Raw genomic sequence first — 21,050 nt, 5'->3', positions numbered from 1 at the left:
TCCTCCGGTTCCATACACACTTTCCCACTGTCACATTTAATAGGTCCTATTCTTTCACGTCTTATCCTCTTGCTCTTCACATACTTGTAGAATGCCTTAGGGTTTTCCTTAATTCTGCACGCCAAGGCCTTCTCATGGCCTCTTAAGCTCCTTCCTTCTTAAGCTCTTAATTTCCTTCTTAAGCTCCTTCCTAGTAGCCTTATAATCTTCTAGATCTCTAACATTTCCTGGCTCTCTGAACCTTTTGTAAGGTTTTCTTCTTGACTAGATTTATTATAGCCTTTGTACACCATGGTTCCTGTGCCCTACCATATCTTTCCTGTCTCATTGGAACATACCTATAGAGAGCTCTACATAAATATCGCCTGAATATTTGCCACATTTCTTCCATACTTTTCCCTGAGAACATCTTTTTCCAATTTAAGCCTCCAATTTCCTGCCTGATAGCCTCATAATTGCCCTTACTCCAATTAAATGCTTTTCTTACTTGTCTGCTCCTATCTCTCTCTCCAATGCTATTGTAAAGGAGATAGAATTATGATCACTATCTCCAAAATGCTCTCCCACTGAGAGATCTGATACCTGATCAGGTTTGTTTCCCAATACCAAATCAAGTACAGCCTCTCCTCTTGTAGGCTTATCTACATACTGTGTCAAGAAACCTTCCTGAACACACCTAACAAACTTCACCCCATCTAAACCTCTCGCTCTAGGGAGATGCCAATCGGTACTTGGGAAATTAAAATCTCCCATCACGACAACTCTGTTAATATTACACCTTTCCAGGATCTGTTTCCCTATCTGCTCCTTGATATTCCTCGATATTTCTTTGCTTTTATATTCTATTCTATTCTTGAAATGAATGCCAACATTGTATTTACCCTCTTGACCACAGACTTAACCTTCTGGGAGTCTTGCACGAGGAGTCCCTTTGCACCGCTGATGTTTGAATTTTCTCACCATTTAGATAATAGTCTGCACTTTTGTTCTATTTACCGAAATGCATTATCACACATGACCCAACACTGTATTCCATCAGCCACTTCTTTGCCTGTTCTTCCAATTTCTGTCCTTCTGCAATTTCATCCGTCATTTCTTGTTCCCCATTATTAACTTACCAGCATAATTTCCCAGTGGTCCAATATCAACTCTCACCCCACTTTTACTCTTTATATAACAGAAAAAAATTTAGTATCCTGCTCTATACTATTGGTTAGTTTGCCCCCAATATTTTATCTTTTCCCTTCTTATGGCTTTTTAGTTGCGTTTTGTTGGATTTTAAAATCTTCTCAATCATCCAACTTCCCACTCACTTTTGCTATATTATATGCCTTTTCCTTGGGTTTTATGCAGTCCTTAACTTCCCTTGTCAGCCACAGTTGCCTAGCCCTACCACTTGAGGACTACTTCTTCTGTCAGACATATCTGTCCGGCGCCTTGTAAACCATTCTCAGAAACTTCAGCCACCTCTGTTCTGCTGTTATCCCTGCCAGTATCCTCCTCCAATCCATCTGGGCAAGCACCTCTTCATGCCTCTGTAATTCCCTTTATTCCATTGTGATATTGATACATGTGACTTGTGCTTCTCCCTCTCGGATTGCAGTATGAATTCAATCATATTATGATAGCTGCCTCCTAAGGACTCCTTTACTTTAAGCTCCCTAATAAATTCTGGATTATTACTTAATAGGCAATGTAAGATAGCCTTTCCCCAAGTAGGCTCAAGCACAGGCTGCTCTAAAAAGCCATCTTGTAGGCATTCAACAAATTCCCTCTCTTGTGATCCAACACCAACCTGATTTTTCCAGAACCCTTGCATATTGAAGTCTCCCATTACAATTGTGACATTACCTGTATTACATGCCCTTTCCAGCTCCCTTTGCAATCTCAACCACACATCCTGGCTACTATTTGGAGGCCTATATATGATTCCCATAATGTTTTCTTTACTCCTGCAATTTCTTATCTGTACTCACAAAGATTCATCATTCTCTGACCCTATGTCATCTCTTTGAGTTAGATTAGACTAAGATCAGAATTAGCTCAGACATTTTATTTTAACTTTCCCTATTAGTCCAGGAGTCTGCCTTGTATGGTTTTATTTTCTGAAATAAGAACCCATTGAAAACCAGCAGTATCATTTATTGAATTAAATGCTTCATAATGGAATGAGCTGTTAGTTTATTTTCTTCTTTTACTTGTCCTTTGCTTCTAATCCTCTTTCCCTAATTTTTGGCATTTCCCTCCCTCCACTATCAAAATTCTATTTTCCTTTACAGTACATTGATTCTTGGTTCATCTTTTCTATTTATCAACCAATCCCATAATCTTATTCATCAGATTACCAAAGTCCAGAAAGATTTAAAAAAAAATATTAAGAAAAATATTTTCTCCTGCTTCCTGTACAATACAGCTCTGTTTGGCACCTTCCCCCATTGCAACAATACTCAGAATACCTCTGGTCCAGATTGGTAGCACTATCGAAAGCTGCAGGTATGTGTATAGCATATGAAAAGGAAGGATGGTGTCAACAACCATGACAGAACTAGTAATTATTTAGCACTTGCGGCACAGGTACTGCACAGGACCTTCACTGACCTATGATACTGAGCCATACAAAGAGTTGGTAAGAGATTTGTTTAAAGAAGTAGATTTTAAAGAATGTTTTAAAGGAAGAAATGGGGTAGAGTAACAATGAGGTTTATGGAGGGAAATCCAAACCTCCGAACTGAAGCCACTGAAGACATCACACTCCGCAAGAAGCAGAGATATTCATTTATAAGCATAAAGTCTTAAGTAGGTTGTGAATAATCTGATTCCACATCACAGAACCATGGCAATGAGGAAGAGTGGCTTGTGAATGAGTGTTTGTAATGAACATCATAAGAATAAACTTGTTTTTGTGGAGTTATGATTGATGTCAGAGGACTCAGATTTAAATCAATTTACAGAAGATCCAAGCTGAGAAAAAGCAATTAATTCATTTGCTATAAAATATTGTTGAAATGGATTCAGCATCAATGTTCAAAATGGAATTGGATAGCTACTTAAATGTTGAGGGCAGTGAAGAAAATTCTGAGAAGTGAATCTTGCAGGGTAGATCTCAAATGGCTTAATGACTTTTTTTGTGCTATAATTTTCTGAATTCCCACCCTGGTGAGGAATTAGATTTCCCTATTTTTTTTGGGAAGGAAACCTCTTTTTACCTGGAGAATTGGCAATGTAGCCCTGCAATTCAAATTATCACTGGATATTTGGAACAATGGATGAGCAACAATGCACACAGGAATGATTGCAAAATATTATAAATGCCTGTATAATATTTCTCTCATGTTTGTAGGTGAAGATGGTGTGTCCATTGAAGCTACTGTGAGATTTGCTAAAGCTGCATTCTGTTTTGAGTACTTGGATATATTTGATACCATCATTGCACCACTTCTCACTTTCTTAAGGGTAAGTCCTGATGTATGAACAATGCCAACAATACATCAATAAACACTTATCAAGAATGGCCTGTTCCCATGTTGTACTGATTTATGTTCTAAAATTGCATCTTTTGTTTATCTTTTTTTCAGAAACACAATAATCTGGCTTGGAAGAGCTTTGAATTGGATTTAGATCTACTGGTTGCCATGGAGCCATTTGTTTCATCTCGCAAGTCCAAGCATGGTCTTCCTATAGGAGAAAACTGTGCAATAGGTAAGTAATCTTTAGGTTAAAAAGCCCTTCACTTTGGTCATAAATAATTAACAGATGAAAATGACCTTCAGAGTTGTGGAGAAAGGGAAAAGGAACTAAATCTGTTTATTGCTGAAGTAGATTTTCTTCTTTTTGTAATTTATTTTTTATTGAAGTTCATCATCAAACAAACATTTCCATAAGATGTATTTCAGACATTGTACATATATATCATATAATCATATATATCACAAATCTCCACAAAGTATTTATCTGAGGTATACACTTACAGAAAAGAGTAGAAAGAAAAAACAAGCAAAAGGAAAGAACTATGCACAAGTAAGGAATGATTTTTTTTTACAACATATTCATTGATTTGTGAGAATAAAATCAGGCCTGTGAGGCATTATGTAGTTAAACCATTTTCCCCAGTATGAATCAAATTGTTCCAGCTTATGATTAACAGATGCTGTTATCCTCCCCATTTTGTAAATGTCCATTGTAATTTCCATCCATGTATTTAAAGTTGGGCTCTCCTGTGATAATCATTTCCTAGTAAGAGTCTTTTTTACCAGCCACCAACAGTATATTCATTAAATATTTATCTCTTTTCAGCCATTCTTGAGGTATATATCCAAAATATATGGTCTTACTCTCTAAGGGTATTTCACATTTAAAGATGTCTTGTAGGGCATTGTGTATTCCCTCCAATAGTTTTTGATAACGGGGCATTCCCAGAAAATATAATAATGATTTGCATTTTGATTTCCACAATTTCTCCAGCAAACAGGGAGCTTACTATCATAATGGGATTTCTGAGAGGGTGTAATAAAATATCTCCCTCCATTTCTGTGAACTGGTACACTTCCATTGATACCTCCATATTGTTGTCCATTCTTCCTCAGATATAATTATCCCTCCTTCCTTCTCCCATTTTGTTTTAATGTATGAAGTCGAATGTGTTTTAAGATTTGACAACCCCTTATACATGCTTGAAATGATTCTACTACCATTATCTGAATTATATGCTTTTCTAAATAGCTCTATCAAGCATGTACTTGCCTTGGTTACATTTTTAAGCATCTTATTAACATATTGTCACATCTGTAAATACTGATAAAAATCTTGTTTTTCTAATGTGTTCCTCTTTAAGCATTTCAAAACTGAACGGTGTTCCTTCTTTCATTATGTTGCAAAGAACTGTTATTCCTTTAGCTGTCCAGTCCTTAAATCTATCATCCAATTTATTTGGTGTAAAATCCAAGTCATATGCACACCATTTAAGAATTGCAATATCTCCCTCTAGATTATATTCTTTTATAGTAGTTTTCCATATTTGAAGAGTCAGTTTCACCCATGGGTTATCAATAGTATTTATGTACCTTTGCAGGTTGTTATCAGCCAAAATTGCTTGTATGGGGATGGAAAGTACCCACTCCTCAATGTTTTTCCATTGAGCGTCATATGATGGGTTGCACCAACATATCACAGCTCTCAACTGAGCTGCAAAATAATCTCTAAGAGAAGGTAGGCCCCATCCCCCCTTTTCCTTTGCTAATTGCAAAGTTTTGAGACGAACTCTAGGCCTTTTACCCTGCCAAATATACCTTGATAACATCTTGTTCCATTCATAGAATTGATTTTGATTAATCTCTATTGGTAGGGTCTGAAAGAGATATAACAGTCTGGGCAGTATATTCATTTTAATAGTCTCAATCCTTGAACTGAGGCTTAAAAAAGGAATTAGATTCCATCTTGCCATATCTTCCTTAATTTTTTATATAAAGGCTGATAATTACATTCTGATAATTTTGCCAAATCTTTTGGCATAATAATGCCCAAATATTTGAAAGACTCTGTGTGCCATGCCCAGGGGTATCTACTTTCAATTTCTCTTAGTGGGCTATAGTAATATGAAAGTAATTGGGTTTTATCTATTTTGATCTTGTATCCTGATAATTGACCATATTGTTCATAGGATTGCATCAATTTAGGTAAAGAGTATCTTGGTTGCCCTAGATAGATCAAAATGTCATCCGCATAACAAGCCAATTTATGCTCTGTCCCTTTAATAGTAATTCCCCTGATATCTTCATTTTGTCCGATGTATTGAGCTAATGGTTTCAGATATAATGCAAAGAGTAGCGGTGACCATGCACAACCCTGTCTCGTGCCCCTTTCTAGGGTAAGACTATTTGATAAATATCCATTGATTTTAATCCTAGCAGTAGGATTGTCATATAGTGTCTGTATAGTTTTAATAATTGTGTCTTGGAAACCAAATCTATATAAAACTCTGTAAAGAAAATTCCAATTAACCGAATCAAATGCCTTTTCAGCATCCACGCTTATCACTATTGCTTCGATTTTATTTTTTTTGTATATGATCCATAATGTGAAGTGTCCTTCGTATATTCTCTTGTGTCTGGAATTGTCATATAAAACCTGTCTGATCGTTAAGTATCAGTATGGGTGGAAACTCCTCTAATCGTTTGGCCATGATGGAGGTAAATATTCTATAATCTACATTAAGAATGGATATTGGTCTAAATGACCCGCATTCCATTTTATCCTTGCCTTCTTTCAGTATAGCTGAGATTATCGCTTCCTTCCAACTGGGTGACATTTATGCCTTTTTTAAAGCCCTGTTCAGTGTGGGGAGTAAAACAGGAATTAACTTATTTTTAAATTCTTTGTACCACTCTGCCGTATACCCATCTGATCCTGGTGACTTGCTTAGTTTAAGCCTACTAATTGCAGCTTTTAATTCAACTTCAGTTATGTCAGCAGTCATCGTTCTATTTTGTTCTTCGTCTAAAGTGGGTAACTCTAGAGAATTCAAGAAGGTATCAATTTGGGTTATGCTTTCCCCTGGAACTTTGGAATATAGAGTTTTGTAATACAGTTAAAAAGCTTCTTGAATTTCACTTAGCTTATTTTTTTTAATCATTTTTGTTCTTGGCTCCCTAATTCTATGAATTGTATTTTCTGCTATTTTTTTTTTCAGTTTCCACGCCAGTATTTTCATAGATTTCGATCCACTTTCATAATGTCTCTGTTTCAGAATCATTAAATGTTTCCTGATTACTTGCGTAGCCAAACTATTAATTTCATTCCTAATTCTTTTAATTTCCTATATTGTATTCTGTGCCAAATTCAATTTGTGTTTTTTCTCTAGTTCCTTCAGCCTGTTTTGTAATTCCTCTAATGTTTCATTCCTTATTTTTTTCTTATATGAAGATATTGCTATAATTTTCCCTCTTAAGACCGCCTTCAGAGTATCCCGTAAAATGGGAGGTGAAACCTCTCCATTATCATTAAATTCTAAGTAGAGACCAATTTCTTTTTTAATTTGTTCCTTAAAGTACGGATCATTGAGTAGAGTTGAATTTAGTTTCCAAATAGTACTCTTTGGTTGTAGGTCAAAATCAACAGATAAATATATGGGTGCATGGTCACTTACATGTATTGTCCCAATTCTACAGGTGTTTATTTTGTCTTTGTCTTTTCCAAATGTTATGAAATAGTCTATTCTTGTACAGAATGTGGAGCAGAATAATGAGTGTAATCCCTTCTGTCAGGGAAAAGGTCCCTCCATATATCAATTAAGCCAACATCCTCAAAAAGTGTATTAACTTTCTTATGTAAAGATTTTGTTTCATAGGTTTTTCTACTGGAAGAATCTTAAGTTTGGTTGTAATTGTAAATTTTTCTGTTTCCATTACCATAATATCAGTAATTTTCTGAAAGAAACCAGTATCACTTCCCGGGGGTGTGTATACATTCAATAGAGTAACTGAATTTCAGTCTATATTCCCCCTTACCAGAATATATCTGCCCTCTTTATCTCCCATTTCGAATACTTTTTCAAAATTTAACTTACTTGAGATAAGAATAGCAACTGCTCTCCTATGTCCTGATTTATATGAGGAGAAAAACAGATTAGTGAAGCCCATTCTCTTTAGTTTTTTTATGCTCATTATCACTTAAATGAGTTTCCTGTAAATATACTACATGGGCTTGTTCTTTTTTCATTTTGGATAAAATTTTCTTACATTTGATTGGATTTAATAGCCCATTGACATTAAAATAAATTAATTTTACCTTGTTCGTAGCCATCTGTGTTTATCTGTCAATGTATCATTGAAATTAGAATAAAACTTAATCGATCTACTCTCTGAACAAATAAGAACCAAGAAACTCAAATAATAACACAAATGGCAATGACCATGTGATTCCAAGGCTGAGGTCTCCAGTAGATGACCCTGCGTTGAGCTAGAGGAAATGTCTAGCTGTGGGAGATAACCCCTCCTACTTGTGAGTTGAGGGCCCCCATTGCAGTATTCATAAAAGTCAGTGAACAAATCCATTACACAGAAAAGATTTCCCCGTGTACTCCTATATATATATATATGCGCACACACACCCCCCCCCCACACACACACACACACACACACACACACACACACACACACACACACACACACACACACACACACACACATATTATATACATACACATATATGCACACATATATATCCTCCTTTTGGTAGGGAAAAAGGAGTAAGTGAGCGAATAAAGAATAACAACGAAGTAATATAAAATTAACATTATATTAAGTATTTCTCGAGATAGGTATATCACCATCTACTTTTGCTTCTGTTCAGCTTCTCAACATTTTTAAAGTTAGCCAAACCTTATGGCTTTTCTGAAGGGGGTGAGGACTGTCTTTGGGAAACTTCCGGTCTCTTCCTGATATACTTCTTTTGGCCTCCTCCCGTCTCCTGCCTTCTCGGTTCTCGCACTATTTCCCAAGTGGAGCAGGATAGTTCTTCTGCCAGGCTTTCCCTTAGTTTGGTCACGCTGACGGGCAACTCTCTGGCCTTCATGTCTGTAGTCGCCTCTGCCACTGTCTGGCACAACCGCGTACCGTCTTCATAAAACACTCGAAGTTTAGCAAGGTACGGAGTTTGAAATCTAACCTTTTTTTGCTTTAGTACTCGCTTTACTTCAGAGTATTCTTTATGTTTCTGCAGGACCGCGGGGGGGGGGGGGGGGTTAATCTTGGTAGAAATATAATACTTTATCGTTTAAAAACACTCTCTTCTTACCCCAGGCCCTTCGTAGATTCTCCACCTTGGTGCTGTACCAAAAGAATTTAATTATTATTGAACGTGGCTTATCTTGGGTAGACTTCGGGACTAACACGCGATGCGTTCTCTCGATTTCCAGCTCCATAGTTGAGGGAAGCTCCAGCGCGTCCTGCAGCAACTTTCCGACAAACTCCGTCATAGACGAGCCCTCCACTACTTTGGGAACATTGTAGATTCTGATATTTTTCTGCTGTGATCTTCCCTCCAGGTCAAGCAGGTTACCTTCTTGGTGATTTAATATTTTTATCATCTTACTCAGTATTCATTCAATGTTTTGAATGCGATCTTCCACCTTCTCAATTCGAGTCTCTGCCACCGCTATTTTTTGATTGATGTTGGTGAGCTCTGACTTAATATCATGTAGCTGCTGCTTTATTTCTTTCTGCAACTCCCTTAATTCTTTCAGGATTTTGATCATATTCACTGCTTCACCTGAACGAGGCCCAGTGTCCGCCTCGCTAGCATGCGGTCGGGTAGGAGAGCCGCTTGCTGCACTCCTCTCAGCCGCAGGCTCCGCAGTGTCGCTTTTTTTATTTCCATTCTTTTTCCCCATTCTTGCCCCTCTTTTCAGTTCAAATATTTTTTGAAAAATACTACATTTGATGGGTTAACAGGGCTTAATACGCGTTTTTCCGGAGGAACTAGTGACTTAAGCTGCCATTCTCGACGATGACGTCACCGAAAAACCCTGAAGTAGATTTTCTGATTGAAAGAATACAGAGGAAAATTTACAAGAAAGTTGCTGAGTTTTGAGAACCTCAGTTATAGGGAAAAGTTGAATAGGTCAGGAGTGTAGTTTTAGGTAGTTAGTTCCTTGAGCATGGAAGAATGAAAGGATATTTGATAGAGATATACAAAATGCACTTTTTCTACCGAGGTGGGTGAGACTCGAACTAGAGGTAATCAGTTTAAGTGTGAAAGATGAAATGTTTAAATGAAGCAATAAGAGATAGGAGTAGAATTAGGCCATTTGGCCCATTGAGTCTTCTCTTCCATTTCATTATGGCTGATCCAATTTTCCTCTCAGCCCCAGTCCCCTGCCTTTTTCCCGTATCCCTTCATGCCCTGTCTAACCAAGAATCTAGTGACTTCTGCCTTAAATATACATAAAGACCTGGCCTCCACAGCTGCCTGTGGCAAAGAATTCCACAGATTCACCACTCTCTGGCTAAAGAAATTTCTTCTCATCTCTTTTCTGAAAGGATGCCCCTCTATTGTGAGGCTGTGTCCTCTGGTCTTAGACTCTCTCACGATCCCCTCCACAGCCACTCTGTTGAGGCCTTTCACCATTTGATAGGCTTTATTGAGGCCACCCCTCAAACTTACAGTGAATACAGGCCCAGAGCCATCAAATGCTCTTCATATGACAAGCCATTCATTCTCGGAATAATTTTTGTGAACCTCCTTTGATTCCTATCCAGTTTCAACATATCCTTTCTAAGATAAGGAGCCCAAAACTGTTCACAGTACTCCAAGTGAGGACTCACCAGTGCCTTATAAAGTCTGAACATTACATCCCTGCTTTTACATTCTAGTTCTCTTGAAATAAATGGTAACATCACATTTGCTTTCCTTACCATGGACTCAATCTGCAAATTAACCTTTAGAGAATCTTGCACAAGGACTCCTAAGTCCCTTTGTGCCTCAGATTTTTGTATTTTCTCTCCATTTCCAAAATAGTCAACCTTTTCATGAGGAGGAACTTCTTCATTCAGAGGGCAGTGAGAGTGTGGTATAAGCTGCCAGTGGAAATTGCGAATATGGATTCAATTTCAACATTTAAGAGAAGTTTGGATGGGAGCAGTATGGAGGGCTGTGATCCAGGTGCAGGTTGATGGCAGAATAATAGTTCAGCATGGACTCAATGGGCCAAAGGGTCTGTTACTGTGCTGAAGCACTCTATGACTATGAGTTAATGATTGATGCCATTTCTGCTGGAAATCACAGAAAATCTACAGATAATACAGTATATATTTTGTTTATTCCTGTGTTATGGACAATGCTATAGGATCTGAATTTATTGTACCTAAGAATATGATGGTGAACCATTTTGTTGTCATTGAGTACTGAGTCATTTCAGAGGGTATTTAAAGTTAGGAGTCAAGAATTACACCCAGAAAGCAGATTCCTTCCCTGTGGAAAATTAGTAAATTAAATGTATTTTCACAAAAATGCCATTTTTTCCCGACTCTAATTACTGATAGTAGCTTTTTAATTCCAAGTATCTTTAGTTAAATGTAAATTCCACAGCTGGAGATTTGAATCCCTGTCTCAGGATGTTTTATCGAGGGCTTTGGATTACAAAATCATTAACATCAAAGATTTATTTTATTGGCAAAGTATGCATATACAATACATACTTTCATTTGTCTACTCCAGATAGCCATTAAATACAGAAAGACCGTGGGTGTCGATTAAAGAAAAGACCTCAACTCCAGCCCTGGCACAAAAACAAAGCTCGCAGACCACGTAATTCCCCTTCCCCCTGCAGAAAAAAAATTAACAATAACAGTCTTCGGCCCCCTCACTCGCAGAAGAAAAACAGCAACAATAACAATTCCCAACCCCCTTTACAATCATTATAGTGCTATAAATCTAAATTTGTTTCTTACAGGAGGATTACTTCAACCTGGTGCAGCTACTAATTTGTGTGATGACCTAGTGGTATTAGCAGAAACAATGTTTGTGTATACCTGTACTCCACTTCAGGTATGTATGTCAAAATTATGTGAACCGTACCTGACAGAGGAAACTTGGGGAGGCTTGACCCAAAAGCAGAGCAGCGGAGACGATAACTTAAATAAGAGATCACAAAATAACACACCTCAAGGGGCCATAAAACAAGACAGAATAGAAATTACACCCAACAGGCAATAATTAAAACTTTTGGCAGGGAGTGTGAAAGCTTGGAGCAACTGGTTGAGCCTGGCTGGTTGAATGAGTGTACAAGCATTCTGGATGAGAACTGGAGTTAAATAGGCTGCAGGAGATGATTCTGGAATGAGCAGCTGGTGAATCCTGTTAGCTGAGTGGAGACTGGGAGCAGACCTGTCAGGATGGAGCAGTTATATTCAATTGAAGGAATTGTTAAAATTTGTTTTAATGAATGGATATATATGTGGTCTTTCCATGATCATGATTGTTCCAGGCAAATTTATCTACAGAGGTAGTTTGCCATTGCCTTCTTCTGAGCAGTGTCTTTACAAGACGGGTGGCCCCAGCCATTATCAATACTATTCAGAGATGTCTGCCTGGCATCAGTGGTCACAGAACCAGACATAATATGCATCGCCTGCTCCATGGCTTCGTGTGACCCTGATGGGGGGGCTAAGCAGGTGCTGCACCTTGGCCAAGGATGCCCTACAGGTTAGCGGAAGGAAGGAGCACCTTACACCTCCTTTGATAGAGATATATCTCCATCCCACCACCCAATATATGTGGTCACCATGCTATGTTCTCACGCTCTAAATGCTCATAAACCTCATGTACAGTTTATCCCCATGGATAACTGGATCCAGATTCCTCTGCTTTTACCATGTTGGAAACATCCTACCTTCCCCACCTGCCCTGCAGCGTAACAAATTTGTCTCCATCCTAGTTCTGACAAAGGGCCTTCAACCTGAAACATTACCTCTTTTTCACTTTCCACAGATGCCGCTTGACCTGCTGAGAATTTTCAGCATTTCCTGTTTTTGAAGTCAAATGCTGATGTTATAGCTGAAGGCTTCTTAAATAAAAATGCACAGTCCATTGTACCCATGATAAAATGTATATTGCAGATTGTCATTTCAATAACCATCTCACAATATCATGGACCACACTTAGGTGTACATTTCATGACATTTAAATCACAATGGTTTCACCATACATAGCAGGATATTGTAGGTTTGTTGCTCCATTCCTTTAATGTCCACCTGCTGTTCTGTTGTACGTAGATTAAGATAACCTGGTAATGTTTAGGAAGGAAAAGAGGTTTCATTAATTGAAGTTTTTTTTAACTAATGCGTATAAATCAATTGGTAGAATAAGAAAAGTAATCTTAAGTTGGAGAGATGTGTGGGGCATTTTACCATTAATTCAAACCAATATGCCAAATCCAAGAAAAAAACAGTCTGCATGAAGAAAGTACAGTTGGCGTTTCAGGCCCACACCCTTCGGTAGGACTGAAGAAAAAAAAACCAAGGAGTAGATTTGAAACCCCACCTTTCAAATCTACTCCTCAGCTTTTTTTTTTCCAGTCCTGCCAAAGGGTTTCAGCCCAAAATGTAGACTGTACTTGTTTTCCATAAATGCCGCTTGGCCTGCTGAGTTCCTCCAGTATTTTGTGTGTGTTGCTTGGATTTCCAGTATCTGCAGATTTTGTCTTGTTTGTGAAAATACAGTCTAAATCATACACACTGAAGATTTGTTTGGATCCCTTTCTAGGGTAATGTTCCAGATATAGACATGGTTGTGGATGCCCTTCTTTTCCTGTGGCAGAAATGCAAGGCTGTTTTGCAGAGAGAGATCTATAAGGCGAGTGGTTCCATTAAGTATATAAGGAAGGTAGATGGCTTCGAGAAGGTATGCATATCTATTAACTTTCAATTTGATTGTATGAACCATGACTGCAATTAAACTGCAAAAGCTGGAAATGTGGAAAAATATAGAAAATCTTGGAAATAATTCAGCAGGTCAGGTTGAATCTATGGAGGGAGAATCCGATTTAATATTTCTTGTTGGTGATCTTCCATCAGTCCTGGAAGTTAATAGATGTTTTGCAGTTCTGAGTAATTACTGTGCTGTGGAAGAGCGGAGTGTGTGGTTAACAGTGGTGATGCAGCGCAAGCCAGGGGTGATTGCATTAAATAAAAGAGGAATCAAAGGTTTCAAAGGTACATTTAATGTCAGAGAAATATATACAATATTTGTCTTGAAGTTCTTTTTCTTTGCAACCATCCATGAAAACAGAGGAGTGATGCAAAGAATGAATAACAGCTAAATGTTAGAAACCCAAAGCCCCTCCTCCCAGCTCCCCCCACCCACGCATAAGTAGCAGCAAAGCAATGATCCCCCTCCCCCACCAGCAAAAAAGTATCAGCACGCGCCACCGAGCACTCAAGCATGCAGCAAAGCATCAATAAAGACACAGACTTGCAGAACCCCAAAGACTACTCATTCACCCGGTAATTTGACATACCACGGGCTGTCTCTCTCACCTGAATTTGTCTCTGTGGCTCTGAGTCATGATGAAAGGTAAAGAAGGTGGTAATAATGGAACAGAAAAAGGGACAAAAAAGGTTTTGAATGATTACATCAAAGTGGAAGACTCAGGATTGGAGGTTGGTAAACATAAGAACTTGGACCAGGTGTCTTGGAATGTGGCATTGTTGAGGGATTCAATATACAATGACAACAAACATGCTGGAATGCTAGCAATGGCCTGAACCTTTAACTTGGTTTTTCTCTCCAAAAATGTACTTTATCATATTTGCTGTGCTATTGACAGGGTGAAACATTATTATGATTATGTTCACTTCTGTTTGCTTTATGCATCTCTACTACACTTACCCTTACACTTCCTCCCTCACCACCATTCAGGGCCTTCCTCTTTCTGCCTTCTATCTTACCCCTTCTCTTCTCCTCATCTGCCCATCTCTTCCCTATGGTGCCCCTCCTCCTTCCCTTTCTTCCATGGTCCACTGTCCTTTTCTATCAAATTCCTCCTTCTTCAGCCCTTTACCACCCTTTACACCGATGGATTGGGGAACATGCCTTATGAGAATAGGTTGAGTGAACTGGAACTTTTCTCCTTGGAGTGGCAGAGGATGAGAGGTAATCTGATAGAGGTGTATAAGATGATGATAAGGTAACCCATGCAAGGCTTATTGAGAAAGTAAGGAAGCATGGGATCCAAGGGGACTTTGCTTTGTGGATCCAGAATTGGCTTGCCCACAGAAGGCAAAGATTGGCTGTAGACAGGTCATATTCTGCATGGAGGTCGGTGACCAATGGTATGCCTCAGGGATCTGTTCTGGGATCTCTGCTCTCTGTGATTTTTATAAATGACCTGGATGAGGAAGTGGAGGGATGGGTTAGTAAATTTGCTGATAACACAAAGGTTGGGGGTGTAGTGAATAGTGTGGAGGGCTGTCAGAGGTTACAGTGGGACATCGATAGGATGTAAAACTGGGCTGAGAAGTGGCAGATGGAGTTCAACCCAGATAAGTGTGAGGTGGTTCATGTTGGTAGGTCAAATATGATGGCAGAATATAGTATTAATGGTAAGACTCTTGGCAGTGTGGAGGATCAGAAGGATCTTGGAGTCTGAGTCCATAGGATACTCAAAGCTGCCGTGCAGGTTGACTCTGTGGTTAAGAAGGCATATGGTGCATTGGCATTCATCAACCATGGGATTGAGTTTGAGCCAAAAGGTAATATTACAGCTATATAGGACCCTGGTTAGTGCACCACTTAGAGTACAGTGCTCAGTTCTGGTCATCTCACTACAGGAAGGATGTGGAAACTATAGAAAGGGTGCAGAGGAGATTTACAAGGATGTTGCATGGATTTGGGAACACGCCTTATGAGAATAGGTTGAATGATCTTGGCCTTTTCTCCTTGGAGAGGTGACTTGATAGAGGTGTATAAGATGATGAGAGGCATTGATCGTGTGGATAGTCATAGGCTTTCTCCCAGGGCTGAAATGGCTAACATGAGAGGGCAAAGTTTTAAGGTGCTTGGAAGTAGGTACAGAGGAGATGTCAGGGGTAAGTTTTTTACGCAGAGACTGGTGAGTGTGTGGAATTAGGTAGTGGAGGTAGATACGATATGGTCTTTTAAGAGACTCCTGGATAGCATTGTGGGCTGAAGGGCATGTATTGTGCTGTAGGTTTTCTAGATTTCTTCCTCTTCCACCTATTACCTCCCAGCTTCTCATTTTATCTCCCTTCCCCATCTACCCACTTTCTCCATCACCTGTTTTCACCTATCACCTGCCAGCTTGTACTTCTTTCCTTCCCCCACATTTTTCTGGCTTCTTTGCCCTTTCCTTCTCGCACTGATGAAAGGTCTTAGCCCAAAATGTTGACTGTTTATTTCTCTCCATAGATGTTGCCTAATCTGCTGAATTCCTTCAACATTTTGTGTGTGATCATCATATTATTAAATGTTGCCCACCCCTGCTCTTAAGTTAATTGGCTCATATGTTTTTTAAGCAGGCCACCATAAGTATTCAGTCCAAACATAGTGCATATTTCAGCTCTACTCATGAATGTCCTTTTCATTTTGTTGAACGTCTGGTATCCTCTTTTTTCGCAGAAGCCAAACTTATCCCAAGTTTATCCCAAGTTTGTAAGTTAATAACTCTTCGGGGTGATTGATAAGTTCATAGCCTAAGGTAGAAGGAGATGAGTTATTAACTTCAAACTTTCTGCATAATCACTCAGAGTTGACCTGCATGTGCATGTAACAAGAGCTGTATAACTCATCTCCATCTACCTTGGGCCACGAACTTATCAATCACCCATCTGTGGACGCTTTCTGGAGGTCCAAGATCCGTATGCTCCATGACCGCTGGACTAAGTGTGGAAATGTAGGAAGGGACTATGTTGAAAAATAAATGTGCTAGGTTTTCTAAAATTGACTCCTTTTACCTTAGGCCATGAACATATCAATCACCCCTCGTATATTAGATAATGAGATGAATGTTGTTACGAATATGTGTTGTAGCCCTTCATAACATCTGGAATTCATCGTCTATGAGTTAACCTTGAGATTCTTTTCCCATGGGTGTATTAGCTACTTTTTTGAGAATACTAACAGTAATGCATGACAAAAATAAGAAAAAAAAATTTATCAACACACACAACATGCTGGAGGAACTCAGCAGGCCAGGCAGCATCTATGGAAAAGAGTACAGTCGACATTTCGAGCTGAGACCCTTCAGCAAGACTGGAGAAAAAAAGATGAGGAGTAGATTTAAAAGGTGGGGGGAGGGGAGAGAGACAAAATACTTTAGTGCATGTTATCTGTGTTTTGTATTACTAAGGTGATCATTTGACTAGCATTCTACTTTTGTTTTCAGTGGATCCATATCCTGTACATTCTTCATGAAGTAGCTCACTGGTGCAACATAGGGCACATTGACCCTGTGTTGATGGTGGATATTGTACTGTACTCAGCAGGAGTGTTGGAAAACCTGGCCGATTCAAGTATGAAATCCAAGAAAAAGTCAGGTATTGTATGTTATCAGGAGATGCAAACAGATGAAAGAGTGAGACTTATTGCTCATGGAATAATGAATATTGTGATATACTTTTACAGTTCGATACATTCTAATGTGAAAGAAAAAAGGAGACAGTTTTAGTTGTTTTTTTTTACAACTTGAGATCAGTATATGCTTTCTAGCCTCAAATTGGTTTTGAAATTCTTCTATAAGAAGCTCAGGCAGGTTTCACATTGCTTGCTTACTTAAACTGATCACCCCTACTGGACCATAGGTCGCTGGCAGCAGTTTGCCAGAGTCCTCTGCCCTGGGCCAGTCTTTCAAATTGTCCCCAGGTGTAGTCCATCTCTGAAGATCTTTCTTGTCCAAGGGATGATACCTTAGGAGCTTCTGTTGGCGTTTCTGTAGTACTGGGTTTTTACAGGATGGGGTTGTTAGCCCCATGCCCTACCGTAGCTGGACTTGGGACCGTCCATGGCAGAGTTAGGTTTCACATTAGCTGTCTGAAAATAGCAGGTGGTTTGTTTTAGGGATATTTATTAAACAATAATGAGCAATATTGTTATTAAGAGATTTTTGGAAAATAAATTGTAATTTAGGTTACTCTGATTTCTTAAAAAGGACATCCAGAAATAACTAATGCAAAGCCAAAATTCAGTGTGATGATACGGCCCTTGTAACAAGGACCATAGTTTGCTGCTTTGGTCATCAAAGTTCAAAGTAAATTTATTTCCAAAGCACGTATAGGTTACCAAAGTACATGTAGGCCTTAACAAGAAAAAATAATTACCATAGACTTTACAAAGAAACTATATACAGTCAGGCTGACAAACAACCAATATGCAAAAGACCAACTGCAAAAAAAACAGAAAACATGAATTGTAAAGAGAAGTTGCTGCTTACCTTGTGCCCGTTCCTCCTTTTCCATAAAGAGACCACTGCAGAATAGAACCGTTTTGTGGGGCAACTGGAGTTCTTTTCACTGTGTAACTGTGAGCTTTTATCAATATTCTCTTTGTAGGGGAAAATCAGTTTGTTACTTAGAGACACAAGAGAATGCAGATGCTGAAATCTGGAGCAAAAAAAAACAAATTGCGGAAGGAAGTAGGTCAGGCAGAATCTATGGAGGGAAAAAGAGAGTTGATGTTATGAGTCAAGACCTTTCATGTGGACTGAAAGAGTAGAGGGGAGATGGCCAGTGTAAAGAGGAGAAAGGAAGGAATGGAATAATAACTGGAAAGAGATCCAGGTGTTTGGCAGATGGAGGAGGAAGAAGTAGTACAAAAGCTCGAAGACGATAGGTGGAGACAACAAAAGGTTGCAGATGATGGACTCTGATAGGAATAGAAGGTGTATCATGGAATAAAATGAGAAGTGGGAAGAACAGATACCAATGGGAGGACTGTGTGGGTAATGGGCAGATGGAGTAGTTGCAGGACAGGAAATAAACTGGGTGATAGGGATTGGTGGAGGTATTAAGATCTGTGGCAGATCAGGAAGAGAGAGAGAAAGGGACAGATTGGGAACAAGTTCCCTAAAATTGGAGAATTCAGTGTTCATGCTGTTGGGTTCTAGACTATCCAGGCAGAATACTGAAAGAGTTTAGCTTTGTTTTTCACATACACATTGAAACATTGAAGCATACTGTGAAATGCACCAGGTCAACAACCAACACAATTCAAGGATTGTGCTGGGTGCAGGCCACAAATGTCTCCATTCTTCCAGTGCCAATGTGGTGTGCCACAGCTCACTAACCCTAACCCTAACTGTATGTCTTTGAAATGTGGGAGGAAACCCACATGCTCACAGGGAGAAAGTACAAACTCCTTACAGACAGCATTAGTAATTGAATCGCGGTTGGTGATTACCAGCAATGTAAAGTGCTGTGCTATCTGCTACACTATCATGCTGTCCTCACCCTGAGGTGCTATTCATCATTCAGGCAGTTGAGGAGGCCAAGAGCAGACATGTTGGTGTACGAATGGGGAGAAGAATTAAAATGGCTAGCAACTGAGAGTTCCAGATGGCCATGGTGGATACAATGCAGGTGCTGAGCAAGACTTCCAGATTTTTTGAGCATTGAGAAGCACTTATATTATTACTTTTTATATAAATATATTCATGATAACCTTTGTATCTCATAAGCTAACAATGCAGGCTCATGCTCTACTGTTGATATGAGTACAAGCAGTAAATTGCAGATATTCCTAAGATGCTCTAGCACTAAGTTAGTTACATCAAGAAGGGTGTCAGAGATGCACCAAGTGGTTCACCAGATCCAGCTTTGACACCCCTCTCCTCTTCCTTTGTCTCTCTCTTTCTCTATATATCTCAGGAAACAGTTAATCCACCAACCTTACTTCAAGCTCACTGGTCCCACAGATACCTCGAGTACATCTCCCCTCACTGTATTACTTCCATTAATTTTTCTTGGTTTCTCTATCTTCACTAGATCTGTTCTCCACTCCAGGACATACAAAATGTCCTTCTTCAGTTAACAGGGCTTCACTCCCATTGTTACTGATGGAGCCCTCTCCCACAGCTATCCTGTTTCCTACACCTTTCCCACCCACTTCACCACCTCCCCGAGGCAGACAGAGTTAGAGTTCCCCTTGTTCTTACCTACCAACTCACCACCTATGCATGTAAAATGTTTTTCTTCACAATATCTGCCATCTACAACATGATCCCACCACCAAACACATCTTCCCCTACTCTCTGCTTTCTTCAAGGATCATTCTTTCTGTAACCCCTTCATCTGCTTTTCACTCTCTGCACATCCCTCTCCTTCCATCCCCACACACTCTTCCCTGTAACCCCAAAAGTTATAAGAGCTGTCCTATACTTCTTCCATGACCACATTCAGGGCCTTAAACAGCCCTTTAGGGTGATGCAGTCTTCTCACATGTGAATCTCATGGCATTATTTAATGCATCCAGTGCTTCCAAGTGCAGCCTTCTCTGCACAAATGAGACAACTTCAGAGTACTTTTGCTCTGTCTGCTGTGCCAGCTGGGATTTCTCATTACCACACTGTTATGTCTTTCCTTGATCTCTTCCACTACAAATTAGAGGAATAACTCCTCATACTTAGTCTGGATAGTCTCCAATATCACTGAATTCTCCATCTTCTGGTGGCTGCTTTGCTTTATCTTTTTCCTCCCTTCTCTCTCCACCCTCTTCCTCTGCCCATTATGCATACACTCTTCCCAATGGTTCATCTCTCCTCTACTGTCCTCACCTACCTCCTTCCATTCCATGCTCCACCTTCCTCTCCTACCAGATTTTATCATCTTCATCCCTTTGTCACTTTCACCAATATCATCTCTTCGCCTCTGGCACTACTCCCACTCTCCCCTCCCCCATCTGCTCATCACCCCTTCTCACCTGCATCCACCTATCATCTGCCAGATGTTGCTTCACCCCTTCCCCTCACTTCATTATCCTGGCTATCTCCCCTCTTTTTCTGTCCAGGTGAAATATCTCAACCCAAAACATAGGTTAGCCATTTCTTTCCACAGATGTTGCTGGACCTGTTGTATTCCTCCATCTTTTTGACTGTTACTTTTCCATTGAAATGTTCACTGCTCCCCCCACCCAACTGTGCATCATTCCCTTGCGGTGTTTCAGTACTGCATGCCAATGGCAGTTACTTTCTATATATTTGTCCATGAAAACATAATTTTGAAGAGCAAACACGAGGAAATCTGCAGATGCTGGAAATTCAAACAACACACACAAAGTGCTGGTGGAACACAGCAGGCCAGGCAGCATCTATAAGGAGAAGCACTGTCGACATTTCGGGCTGAGACCCTTCGTCAGGACTAACTGAAAGGAAAGATAGTAAGAACTATCTTTCCTTTCAGTTAGTCCTGAAGAAGGGTTTCGGCCCGAAACATCGACAATGCTTCTCCTTATACATAATTTTGAAGATTTGTTTTATAATCCTTATAATCTGGACAGCAAATTTTCCCATACTGTAATAGCATACTCTTGGCAAAAATTAGTCCTCT

General features: G+C 39.5%; 1 protein-coding gene across 1 annotated transcript in view; it reads left to right on the top strand.

The window, feature by feature from the left end:
• The window catches only part of LOC140738180 (cilia- and flagella-associated protein 54-like), a 90,337-nt gene extending 78,628 nt beyond the window's left edge, over positions 1–11,709 (top strand). The window contains exons 11-13 of the mRNA XM_073065297.1: positions 3,341–3,453; positions 3,576–3,699; positions 11,447–11,709. Of these exons, the coding sequence (XP_072921398.1) occupies positions 3,341–3,453; positions 3,576–3,699; positions 11,447–11,709 (500 nt within the window). The remainder of the gene's footprint in view (positions 1–3,340; positions 3,454–3,575; positions 3,700–11,446) is intronic.
• Positions 11,710–21,050: the final 9,341 nt, after the last annotated feature.

This window comes from Hemitrygon akajei, chromosome 14, assembly GCF_048418815.1.
Source record: "Hemitrygon akajei chromosome 14, sHemAka1.3, whole genome shotgun sequence".
Classification (NCBI taxonomy): Eukaryota; Metazoa; Chordata; class Chondrichthyes; order Myliobatiformes; family Dasyatidae; genus Hemitrygon; species Hemitrygon akajei.
The sequence above is the reverse complement of the archived record's forward strand: the minus strand, read 5'-3'. Positions and strand labels throughout refer to the sequence as shown.